This window comes from Sebastes fasciatus, chromosome 18, assembly GCF_043250625.1.
Source record: "Sebastes fasciatus isolate fSebFas1 chromosome 18, fSebFas1.pri, whole genome shotgun sequence".
In the NCBI taxonomy this organism is placed as follows: Eukaryota; Metazoa; Chordata; class Actinopteri; order Perciformes; family Sebastidae; genus Sebastes; species Sebastes fasciatus.
The window spans coordinates 546,312-559,131 of record NC_133812.1 but is presented as its reverse complement, the minus strand read 5'-3'; the positions used below and the strand labels follow the sequence as shown (position 1 = coordinate 559,131).

Here is a 12,820-nt window from a genome sequence, read left to right as displayed (position 1 = left end):
CCTATCAGGCTAATATTGGGGTAGACGATGCCATAGTCTACCTACTCCCATCTAGACAAGGCAAACAGCCCTGTAAGGATTATGTTTTTTGATTTCACAATTGCTTTTAACACCATCCAACCTGTACTCCTGGGAGACAAACTAATGAACAAGGCAGGTGGATGCTCCACTGGTGACCTGGGTCACTGATTACCTGACTGGCAGACCACGGTATGTGAGGCTGCAGGGCTGGGTGTCAGATACGGTGGTCAGTTATACAGGGGCCCCCCAAGGGACTGTCCCGGCTCCCTTCTTGTTCACTCTCTACACATCCGACTTTAGATACAACTCAGTCATGCCGCCTACAGACATTTGCGGATGACTCTGCAATTGTTGGATGTTTTTGGGGGGGGGGGGTGTCCTATACGTACCTGGGAGTGCACCCGGACAGCAAGCTGGACTGGAGTGTGAACACTGAGGCCATATACCAGAAAGGCCAGAGCCGACTCCACTTCCTCAGGAGGCTCAGCTTCTTCGGTGTATGCAGGACGATGCTGAGTGTGTTCCATCAGTCAGCGGTGGGGGTTGCCCTCTTCTTTGCTGTTGTCTGCTGGGGGGGCAGCGGCATTTAAGCCACAGATGCCGGCAGGATAGACAAGCTGTTAAAGAAGGCGGGGTCTGTCCTTGGAGCCAGCCTGGACCCAGTGGCTGTGAGGAGAGTGCTGGCTAAGCTGCTGCCTATTATGGACAACACCACCAACCCACTTCACCACACTTTGGCCAGACAGAGGAGCACTTTCAGCGAAACACTTCTCCTACGTCTGTGTACCAAGGAGCAGCACAGAAAGTCCTTCCTACCCACTGCCATCAGACTGTACAACTCATCTCTGGACTAACTAAATAACAACCCCCCTCTCTCTCACTCACACTCTCACACACACACACACACACACACACACACACACACACACACAGTCACTCATCCATCCAGCAGTGCAGTCAGACATGCATCACAATTGGACATTAGTACTGGCACTTGCTAACCAGCTTTTGAGAGTATTTATTGCTAATGCCTATTTTTAATCTTATTTATTCTTATTCTATTCTTAATCTTGTTGTGTGCTTGAGCTATCTTTTGCTGCTGTAAATCAGAAATGTCCAGAAATGGATTGATAAAGTACCTACCTACCTACCTACCTAGGCATGAGTCCAGGTTTGTCGCTGAATTAAACAGGATTTGGTAGCTCTCTTAAAAGTGATAAAGTTTGCAGCAAATTTCAAGTGATCAGGTAGCGAGTTCCAAGACTTCGCTCCTTTCACAAAAAAACTGTCTGAGCAGAAGATGTTTTGCAGAATTGAACTTTACAGTTACCACTTGAAGCTGCTCTGGTGGATCTGCTACAGCTCTGGAGTCTCATGATATATTTGCAGAGAGGCAGAGGATTAAGTCCGTTCAAACATTTAAACACAAGCTTTACATAATGAAAATCCAAAGTTTGCAAAACTTAACCTCTTGTATTTACTCAAAATGCGGCACTGATGGTACCTTATTTGCTTTTTGTCCAAGACTTTCAAGGCCCTGTTGTAAAGACACTCTATGGATTTCACTACAGACTGATTGGCCTGGAACCAGGCAGCCAAACCACAGCACAAATGTGAGAGAATCATTGGATTTAGAAACAGCAAGGCACAGTCAAATGTCAAGCAATTTCTTATCATCCTAAAACAGCTAAGGTTAGCCTTTATCGAAGATCATTTATTGATCTGAACACCTTTATTGATCAAAAAAGAAAACAAACGTCCATCCATTATCTGTAACCATCTCATTCAGGGTCGCGGGGGGCTGGAGCCGATCCCAGCTGACATTGGGTGAAGGCGTGGTACACCCTGGACAGGTCTCCAGACTATCACTGGGCTGACACATAGAGACAGACAACCATTCACACTCACATTCACACCTACAGGACATTTAGAGTCAACAATGAACCTAACCTGCATGTCTTTGGACTGTGGGAGGAAACCTGAGCACCCGGAGAAAACCCACGCTAACACGGGGAGAACATGCTAACTCCACACAGAAGGACCCCAAGCCAGGTTTGAACCTGCGACCCCCCCACTAACCACTAACCACTGCACCACTAACCACTAACCACTAACCACAGCACCACTAACCACTGCACCACTGACCACTAACCACTATTCACTAACCACTGCACCACTAACCATTGACCACTGCACCACTACACCACTAACCACTGACCACTAACCACTACAACACTAACCACTGACCACTGCACCAAAAACCACTGCACCACTAACCACTAATGACTAACCACTGCACCACTAACCACTGCAACACTGCACCACTGTACCACTAACCACTGCACCACTAACCATTGCACCACTAACCAGTGCACCATTAACCACTGCACCACTAAGCACTGCACCACTAACCAGTGTACCACTAACCACTGCCCCACTAACCACTGCCCCACTAACCAGTTCACCACTAACCAGTGCACCACTTACCACTGCACCACTAACCACTGCACCACTGACTATTAACCAGTGCACCACTTACCACTTCACCACTAACCAGTGCACCACTAACCACTGCACAACTAACCACTAACCAGTGCACTACCTACCACTGCACCACTAACCAGTGTACCACTAACCACTGCACCACTAACCAGTGTACCACTAACAACTGCACCACTAACCAGTGCACCACTTACCACTGCACCACTAACCACTGCACCACTAACCACTAACTACAGCACCACTAACCACTGCACCACTAACTACAGCACCACTAACCACTGCACCACTAACCACTAACTACAGCACAACTAACCACTCTACCACTAACCAGTGCACCACTAACCACTGCACCACTAACCACTAACTACAGCACCACTAACCACTCTACCACTAACCACTGCACCACTAACTACAGCACCACTAACCACTAACCACTGCACCACTAACCACTAACTACAGCACCACTAACCACTGCACCACTAACCACTAACTACAGCACCACTAACCACTCTACCACTAACCACTGCACCACTAACCACTCTACCACTAACCACTGCACCACTAACTACTGCACCACTAACTACAGCACCACTAACCACTGCACCACTAACCACTGCACCACTAACCACTGCACCACTAACTACAGCACCACTAACCACTCTACCACTAACCAGTGCACCACTAACCACTGCACCACTAACTACAGCACCACTAACCACTGCACCACTAACCACTAACTACAGCACCACTAACCACTAACTACAGCACCACTAACCACTCTACCACTAACCACTGCACCACTAACCACTCTACCACTAACCACTGCACCACTAACCACTAACTACAGCACCACTAACCACTGCACCACTAACCACTAACTACAGCACCACTAACCACTCTACCACTAACCAGTGCACCACTAACTACAGCACCACTAACCACTAATCACTGCACCAGTAACCACTAACCACTAACAGCTGACCCGCCCTGCAGCTCAGAAAACAAACATTATGTTCCCAGATATTGACTGAACTTTCCTCGGCCATGGAAATATAGATATGAATTATTAAAGTGGCAGTAGGCAACAATATTTTGGCATAATTTTGCAAAAATTCCATAATAACCTTTCAGCATATTGTAATTCAAGTGATCTGAGAGAAAACTACACGTCTGCTCCTCCTCATGGCTCTGTTTACAGGCTTTAGAAAATCTTGCCCGTGACGGCAGACTTTGACCAATCACAGGGCATTTCAGAGAGAGCGTTCCTATTGGCTGTTCCACAAAAGGAGATGCGCGTTCACGTCTGGTCTCTGCAGATAGTGAAAGCCTCGGTCAATGGCGGAACAACCTACTGAAAAGCTTGCTATTCCAGCATTGGCAGCAACTGCCTACACCTCAAAACAACCCAAAAAAAGAAAGACAGACTTTCAAAAAGACAGTCCACAAGAGAGTCCGACAATAAGCGGAATAAAACGCGTGTCAATATCGGCGAAGCGTTTCAGCGGTGGAGAGATCTCCGGGACAGCATCGGCCTCACGTTGGACTCTGAGCTAGCCGTTCTTCTCCTAGACAGGTAAGTTACTAACTTCGTTTTCCTGTAATATCTAAATGTTTTGTACTGATTTGTTTGTAGGTAGCTTTACCGTGAAAGCAGGCGATGAGTAGCCAGGTTGAATGTACGTTAGCCTTCTGCTAACCGTAGCCCGAGGCTTGCTGCGGCTAATTCAAGTCCATGTTTATGTTTATGTAGCTACTGTAGCTGGATCCCTGAATCACAGTCTGTCATCTCAAAGGACCCATAAGTTTACTAAGCGAAAGAACGGACGGTAATTCCCATAGAATTGCCGCTATATAACGACACATCACAGTCATCACAGTACTCGATACAGTAACCTGTGTGAGTAGTGTTACTCATACAGTAACGTTACTCATACAGTAACGTTACTCATACAGTAGTGTTACTCATACAGTAACCTGTATGAGTAGCGTTACTCATACAGTAACGCTACTCATACAGGTTACTGTATGAGTAGCAGTAACGCTACTCATACAGTAGTGTTACTCATACAGTAACTTGTATGAGTAGCGTTACTCATACAGTAGTGTTACTCATACAGTAACCTGTATGAGTAGCGTTACTCATACAGGTTACTAATTATGGTAGCATATGAGTTATATCCTGCATTCTTGGTGGTTATATTCTGGTCTCAGAGTTTGTGATGAGCAGTAATGTGATCTTATTCTCTTATTATTTCATTGTGCTTAGTATGACATCACTTGATTTGAATGCTGACCGCATCAATGTAGAGGAGTTCAACGACATTCAGAATTCCATGTAAGTTTATCTGTTTTTGAATTTCCTCTTTATATTTTGAGCATGTGCCCCTTTGTATATTGGTGCAAGATAATATTACTAAATAATTTTATCCTGTCTATAGCATTGACTGGGCAGATGACACCTTGTGCCACGCTGAAGAGACAGAGTCTGTCTCATCTTTGGAGGAGGAGGAGGAGACCAGGGAAGTCGACAGTGATGACGACAGTGATGCTGATTACATCTTCCCTTTGTGTGTCCGGTAAGTCACTGTGGTGTGTAATTATCTATCCATCCATTTTCTTTTCTTTTTTTGTGTCACGGGAGGGGCCTATAGCTTATGTTCACATTCAGTGAGTGCAAGGAATGTGACTACATAACAGGTGTCCTACATGTCTGAAATTATGTATCCATTTCACAGTGCTTTTTTTGTGATTCATAATATTTTCCCAACAGAACTGGTGTTGCCCTCCCCTCTACGAGCATTCGCTTGGATGCACTTCCAGCCATAAGTATGGAGGATACTGTGCATGACTCTTCAGACGTCGGTCCCACTCTCACAGATGCACCTGAGATGCCAGAAAAGCTCCAGCCCCAGAGAGAAGATGAGGTCATTGGCCGGCCAGCTTCTATTGCCTATCATCTAAACTTGAAGCTGCTGGCTGAGTACCTTCTGCTGCCCATCCCCATGTGTACCGCCAAGGACCCTGTTACCAATGCAGCGTGCCAGGCCCATGGACCCTTTCAGGTGACGGTCAAATCCAGGGCCACAGCTGCCATCATTGAGTGGGTGAGTATTTATTTTACAGTATTGATATTATGTTGTCTTTTAAAATGTTTTAACAATGTAAGCAGCAAATCGTAATTGCTGCATCACAAACTGTTACAAACTGCCTTGGTGGGAATTGGGCAAGGCTGTGAAGAATCTTGTACATTGAGCTGACACCAGCCAGGAACAGCCATTTTTGGAAAATATATGTACTTCATGACTTTGGAGTGTGTGGTACTTTTTGCCCATATTATGTGTTGTATAGTGCAAAATATATGCAGCACCGCACTAAGCTTTGATATGCACAATAAAACCCATTTTGCTTTCTGTCACTCTTCTTTTTTTTCTAGACGTTTCCCTTTGGTCATATTGTGTGGCGTTCGAGTTCACAGTCCGCTCTCAAGTATGGGATGCTGATAGGGGACTTCATGTTGGCTGTCAATATCCTCCTCTCTGGAAACAACTATGCGAAAGTGGCATTACTGTTCAAATTTATGAACATGGGGATGGTGGGAAGGTCCACATTTTTCAAAATACAGGACACCTACTGTGTGGACACCATAAAACAGTTCTGGGAAGAAAAGCGAGGATTAGTTATTTCCCAGCTAAAGCCCAAAGCCAGTGTCGTGGCCCTGGGTAAGTTCTATTTTGACATAGATTTGTGGATATGATACTGACAAATACCGGTTGTTGTACAACCGGAAGTGGTCAGTATCATATCCACTAGAGTGAATCATAAAAAAAGTGTGTTCCAATTTCTGAAATTATTATTTATGTTTTGTTTTAAAAGGAGATGGTCGGATGGACAGCCCTGGATTCTGTGCACAGTACTGCACATATAGTGTGATGGAGAATGACTCTAAAGACATCATCTCCATGGTGACAGTGGACAAACGTGAAACGGCGCGGAACAGTGTCATCATGGAGAAGGAAGCCTTCATCCGGACTTTTGACACACTTTGTCAGTAAATAGGAAATTTGAGCGAAATATGTACTGATGCTCATAGCCAGATAGCTGCACTCTTTAGTACGTATATAGGTTTTTAGTTTGTTATTCATTTTTAATATGTGTGTTGACTTGTGCAGATGTCTGTACTTACAAATGTCTTTTGTTCACTGTTCATACAGCCAAGGGCATATATAAGTCATGGGGAGTTCGCCATACCCTTGACATGTGGCACGGATCGAAAAACCTTGGAAAGAAGATCCACCAGGTAATATTATGGAATGTATTTCATTTGAACTCATTGTCACTTCGTCACAAAACTTGCTTACACCAATAATTTTCTTTGATTTGTTTTTGCATTTCATTCTGTGGTCATGTGAGCCAGCAGAAGGGGTGCTCCATTTTACTCATTTGGAGCAAGGATGTGTGCAACCACTTTTGGTTTTGTGCCAAAATGTCGGCAACCTATGACGACTTCTTTGTAAGTACTATATGAACTGTTATTTATATTGCTACACTTGTGGAGCCAGAAATATTTCACAGCTGCAGACATTCATCTTGCACACCGGTGCGCTGCTCGGCTGCGCACTGCGTCTCAGTATGCTCCGTTTGCTCTGTTTTTTTTTTTTTTTTGTTTAATTGCTGTCTAAATTGTTGCGTCTGTAAGAACTGTCCTTGTGTAAGATGATGACTGCCCTGAAAACTACGCTTCTGATTCTGTGGATTATTGGCCTCCGTGGACAATGTTTGTCGGTGCAATTTTCAACCGCACACCTGAGTGGCAACATGGACAGGTGTGGCGAGGAGCCGTGCCTCGCACGCTCGTACAGTCGAGAGACTTTGCTGGAGCTACAACCCTAGCTGACACGGGAGATGACATCAAGCCACGTCTACCATTCGATGCTGGATAACATCCCTCAGGAGCTGATCAGAACGAATAGGAAAAAGAAACGAGGAAAAAGAGGGGGTATTCGGAACCGACTACGGCGGAGATTCAATCGGCCACCTCTTCCGTCTATTGTTCTTACAAACCTGCGCTCGCTGAGCAATAAAGTGGATGCGATACGGACATACACAAGGTACTGTAACGAATTTCGTGAGGCATCATTGTTATGCTTCACGGAAAGCTGGCTACAAGCTACAATGCCCGACTCTCTCTTTGAAGTCCCAGGATTCACCCTTGTGCGGGCAGACAGGGATGTGGACTCTGGAAAAACTCGGGGAGGCGGTATTTGCGCGTACATAAATGATCTATGGTGCAGATCGCACTCAGTTAAATATAAGATCTGTGATCCCAATGTAGAAATTCTCGGCATGACGTTACGACCTTTTTATTTACCTAGAGAGTTTGGATGTATACTGCTGTTTGTTGTGTACGCGCCTCCCAGCGGCAAAGCGTCACAGGCGGCCAGCACCATAGCTAACTGTGTTCATGAGCTACAACTCAGCCACCCCGATGCACCGGCTATAGTGGTGGGGGACTTGAACCAGTGCCACTTGGAGACTGTGTTACCTGGGTTCGAACAGTATGTTAAGGACCACACAAGAAAAGACAATATCCTGGACAAGTGTTTTGTAAACGTTAAAGGTGCCTATGTTTCCAAGTGTAGGCCACCCATATTAAATTCCGATCATAACGTTGTGCACATGATCCCAGTGTACAAGACCAAACTCAAGCAAAGTAAACCTGAAAAGAAAGTGATAAGGACATGGACAAATGAAAGTAGGGAGCAACTGAAAGCCTGTTTTGATTGGACAAATTGGGAAATCTTTCAGGAGGGATCACTAGAAGAAATGACTACTGTTACAAATGATTATATAAATTTTTGTGTACAGCTGGTTGTCCCCACAAAGGAGATTAAAATCTATCCAAATAATAAATCATATGTGACCAGGGACATAATACAAGTAATAAATACAAGGAAAGTGGCTTTCAAAAACAAAGATTATGGAGCACTTAAACAGACAGGAAAAGAGCTCAAAATCAAATTGAGGAAAGCAAAACTGGCACACAGACAGCTTCTGGAAGATGCCTTTAAAGCTAATAACTCTAAAAAGGTATGGGATACCATGAAATCTATGACAGGAATGTCATCTCCAACTAAACCTATTGTGACAGATAATGAATTTTGCTTTGCCAACGACCTAAACACTTTCTTTACCAGATTTGAATCACTAGATAATTCTGATAAGTGCACTGAAATACTTAAAACTATTATACCAACTACCTCAGACAGAATTGGCATCACTGTCGAAGATGTTAGGAAAAGTTTTCGGTGTACAAATTCCAAGAAAGCTGCTGGACCAGATGAATGCAGCGCTTTCCTTCTGAAGAACTTTGCAACCGAGCTGGCACCAGTGTGGCAACCAGTCTTTCAGGCTTCTGTAGACACGCACACTGTACCTCTGTCATGGAAAACTGCGCACATAAAACCTTTACCCAAAATACCATGTCCTAAAGAACACAAGGATTTTAGACCAATAGCCCTTACCTCAGTGATTATGAAATCTCTAGAAAGAATTCTGCTCCAATATCTTGTCAGTACAACAAAAGACAAACTTGATCCATATCAATTCGCATATAAGCAGGGTTGTGGTACAGAAGACGCTGTTGCCACTCTGGTTCATATTATTACAAAACATTTAGACAAACCAAAAACCTATGCAAGAGCTCTTTTTCTAGACTTTTCATCAGCCTTCAATACAATACAGACAGACATCTTGGTGTCAAAAATGGTCCAGCGGGAACTGAATCCCTATTTGTGTTTCTCACTAACAGAGTTCAAATTGTAAAAGTAAATAAAACCCTTTCCACTGCCATCACGACCAACGTCGGGGCCCCTCAGGGTTGCGTGAGTTCAGCTATGCTTTTCACCTTTTACACCGATGACTGTCGTACAAATACACCAAATCAATACATCCTAAAGTATTCTGATGATACGGCTATAATATCTCTGTTAAGTCACTCGGACGACCCTGAGCTGCACCAACATGGCGTGAACAAAATGGTCGAGTGGAGTGACAGTAATGCTCTTCAGATTAACACAAAGAAAACGGAAGAAATTGTATTTGGTTCACCATCTGATTCTCATAAAGTTCCTATTGTTATTCATAACGAAAAAATCCTGCAGGTATTTTCATATAAATATTTGGGAGTAATGATTGATCATCTGTTATCTTGGAAAGACCACATTGAATTTGTCTGTAAAAAGACAAAACAAAGAATTTACTTTCTCCGCCGCCTCAGGTCTTTTGGGGCAAGTAAACAAATTCTTCTATTGTTTTTTACTTCTGTGATTATGAGTGTCCTGCAGTATTGTTATACTACATGGTACAATAATTTGTCAACTACTTTAAAGTCAAAACTGCTCCAACAAATGAAAATCTGCTCAAAGATAGTAGGTCAACCCCTTGAGAAACTCTATGAATCAGCCTATCATAATAACATCGTAAGGCTGGCTAACAACATCGTCTCTAACCCCAATCATGTTTTGAACAGTGAATATCAACTGTTACCATCGAATCGGAGATGCAGGGTTCCACGATTTAATAAGGTTAGACTGAAGCACTCTTTTTTGCATCAGTCAATCCTTAAACTAAATATGGAGCCTAATCCCAGATCAAATGTGCGTTAAAGGGCCCTGAATATTGTCTTCTGTGATTGTAATGTTTAAATGTTTGTATCCTTGTTTATTGTCTTTGTCCTTTCTGTGATGTTGCAAACGGAGCTGCTGTTATGCAAAACAAATTTCAGACCTGTCTGACAATAAAGTATAAAGTAAAGTAATCATTTCAGCGTAATGTGTCGGATCATTGCTGATGCGTTATTGTTCTCTTAGGACATGTGGGCTGGCCTACTCCATCACGTCACAGGAGAACACGAGTGGGCTCTTGGTGCCTGTCACCATGGACCCTTGTCGGACAACAGGGACAAGGAATGGATAGAGAAGGGATCTGTGGCACACAGAGCACTCATTGAGATAGTGCTAAATGCATGCTGGCTGGGTGAAGTAGTGAAGTACCTGGGATTTAGGTATGTGGGCATGGGTTTTACATGTAATGTTTATGTTCACAAGTATTTAACTCAAACAAAGGAAGCTCCTGGCTTACTCCCTATAAACCCACATAGGGAAGAAAAAAGTGAGTAAATCTTGGTAAAAGATCATGCAGCTGCACCAACATTTTCCCTTTTTGAAAAATCTCTAAAATACAGATGATTGTAAATCATGCAGTGACTTGATCAAAGTCCTTTTTATTTTTTTACTGTCCACCACTGATTGTGACTATATGTATCAACTAATGACAACATAAAAGATCTAACACTTGTTTTTTACTGTTTAGGTCTACAGCAGAACTTGAGTCCTTTCACAACCACATACTGCTGTATGCCAGCAAGAGATTCAGTTTCACCCCGCCCGTCTATTCAGCTCGCACCCTACTTGCTGGTTTGGATTATAATCATGTCCACCGACCAGTGCAGAGAAAAGCTGATGGCTCCATTGAGTAAGTTCTTAAAATTGACAACAGTATACCCACTAAAACGGAAGTATATTAGTTTTATAATATAAGGTCAAATTTATACATGAATAATTATAATGAATGTTGCCCTTGCACAGGCAGCAGTTTTGCAAATGTATCACAAATTCATTTTTCAATAACCATCTTTTCCTGTTTCGGTCATATGCTAATTTCAATATGTCAGATACCGGAAGCTGTACAACAAGAAGTCGCGGAAGTGGAGCCTGTACACAATGAAGGTCGACAAGGACTATGGCTACATTCCTGACCTCTAGAGGGCCATCCTCCGTAGCCGCACCACAGCAGACAGAGGCATGCCGCGTGTGAGACGCCAGAGGCCTGATGACCCGCGGCAGTATGGTGTGCTATGTGGTATTCCACCTCCAACCACAGAGGAGCTACTGCACACACAAGTCAGTCGACGACAAGGTATAGAAGTTCTTTCAGTGGGCCTCATTCAACATCCCTTCTTCAGAAACCCAAATTGCATGTTTTCACACTAACCCTTGCAGCCTTCACAACATAGTTTCTCATTACACTGATTCTGATTTTAGTTGATAAAGGTTGCATATAGATTTTGTTAATTACAAGCAGCTTTTTGACGACTACAGAGATGTTATATGAAAGGTATCATTTATGATAATGTAAAGACATCACGCATTGACACACAAAAAGAGACGCATTGACATATTGTCATTGAAATAATATGGTACTATAGCATGAGAGGCAGAGTAAGAAACTTCTCAACCAACAAAAGACCAGCATAGAGTTGCATGCTAAATAAGTTATTATATATGCATTACAGCAGCCTTTTAAAAAATATTATAGCCTATATATATGGCCTATATGTGTGACGTTATAGTCAAAACTAAACAACTGATTTCAAAATTCTAACATGCTATTCTTTGTTCATTCGCAGGGCCAAGGACTACCTAAGTGAGCAGCCGACCATAGGAGAAGACGTGACCCCTGCGACACCTCACCTGAGTCGACCCCACCTACACCCCTACTATGGCCACCACTCAAAAATACTGACCAGGGGTCAGACATGTTCTATAGGCCTAGCCCCACTGAAAGATGGTGTACTTATTTTTTAATTTACCTTTTTTTAAACTTTTTTTGTGGTGTGTTATGAATGTTTGGGATTGTCATCTATATTTTTGAATGTAATAAAAGTGTTACCCAAGTGAGCTGAATTTCTTTACTGCATGGTATTGACACTGGCAGTCGTGAACAAAAAAAGCAGGTGGTCATCCTTCAATGGATTTATTTTTACAAAAACAATGGCAAGAATAACAATAAGTAAAATGTAAATACTCTACAAAAATATGGCCAGGAGGACCTGGTGGAGGAGCGCTGACCATTAGATCAAATATGAGGCTGGGATCCCTGAACAGACATCGCCCCAGAAGCTCCTGACACTGCTGCAGGCTCAAACACTGAATTCTGGCCTAGAAAGACAGTAGATCAGGGAAAAAGTATTACTTTATTTATGAATAAACAATAATGATCATAATGTGGACATAAAGTATGGACATGTTATATTTTGAGATATCTGTTCATCTGATATCTGTCGAGCTTGTTGTTGTTGTACTCTGCTGAAGTCGTCTTCAGCCAGAGGGTCTTCAAGCTGACTGTCCTCTCCCCCGGCCAGACCCTCTGCCACGTCCACGTCCACTAGCTCGCCCTCTTCCTCGCCCTCTTCCTCTTCCTCGTCCATTCGTAGCCGGCTGCTCCAGGACATAGTCAG

General features: G+C 43.3%; 2 protein-coding genes and 1 long non-coding RNA gene across 5 annotated transcripts in view; 2 read left to right on the top strand and 1 right to left on the bottom strand.

The window, feature by feature from the left end:
• LOC141756031 (gamma-aminobutyric acid receptor subunit rho-2-like) overlaps positions 1-12,820 on the bottom strand; it is a 150,357-nt gene that overhangs the window by 3,623 nt on the left and 133,914 nt on the right. The window lies entirely within an intron of this gene.
• LOC141756433 (uncharacterized) lies at positions 3,782-12,260 on the top strand. Of its 2 annotated transcripts, XR_012591473.1 has the most exons (4): positions 3,782-4,096; positions 10,894-11,055; positions 11,255-11,499; positions 11,990-12,260. It is a non-coding gene; the product is annotated as an uncharacterized LOC141756433 (long non-coding RNA). The 2 variants fall into 2 exon arrangements; XR_012591472.1 differs by lacking the exons at positions 3,782-4,096; positions 10,894-11,055 and adding an exon at positions 6,926-7,033.
• On the top strand, positions 4,791-6,686 carry LOC141756232 (uncharacterized). Its single transcript, XM_074615805.1, has 5 exons — positions 4,791-4,858; positions 4,962-5,099; positions 5,294-5,627; positions 5,957-6,242; positions 6,397-6,686. The coding sequence occupies exons 1-5, from the start codon at positions 4,791-4,793 to the stop codon at positions 6,573-6,575; spliced, it is 1,005 nt and encodes a 334-aa protein (XP_074471906.1). The 3' UTR covers positions 6,576-6,686.

Coding starts and splice junctions, on each gene's coding strand:
- LOC141756232 (XM_074615805.1), top strand. CDS start 4,791: ATGACATCACTTGATTTGAATGCTGACCGCATCAATGTAGAGGAGTTC. Junction 5,100..5,293: donor ATCTTCCCTTTGTGTGTCCG/GTAAGTCACTGT, acceptor TTTTCCCAACAG/AACTGGTGTTGCCCTCCCCT. Junction 5,628..5,956: donor CAGCTGCCATCATTGAGTGG/GTGAGTATTTAT, acceptor TTTTTTTTCTAG/ACGTTTCCCTTTGGTCATAT.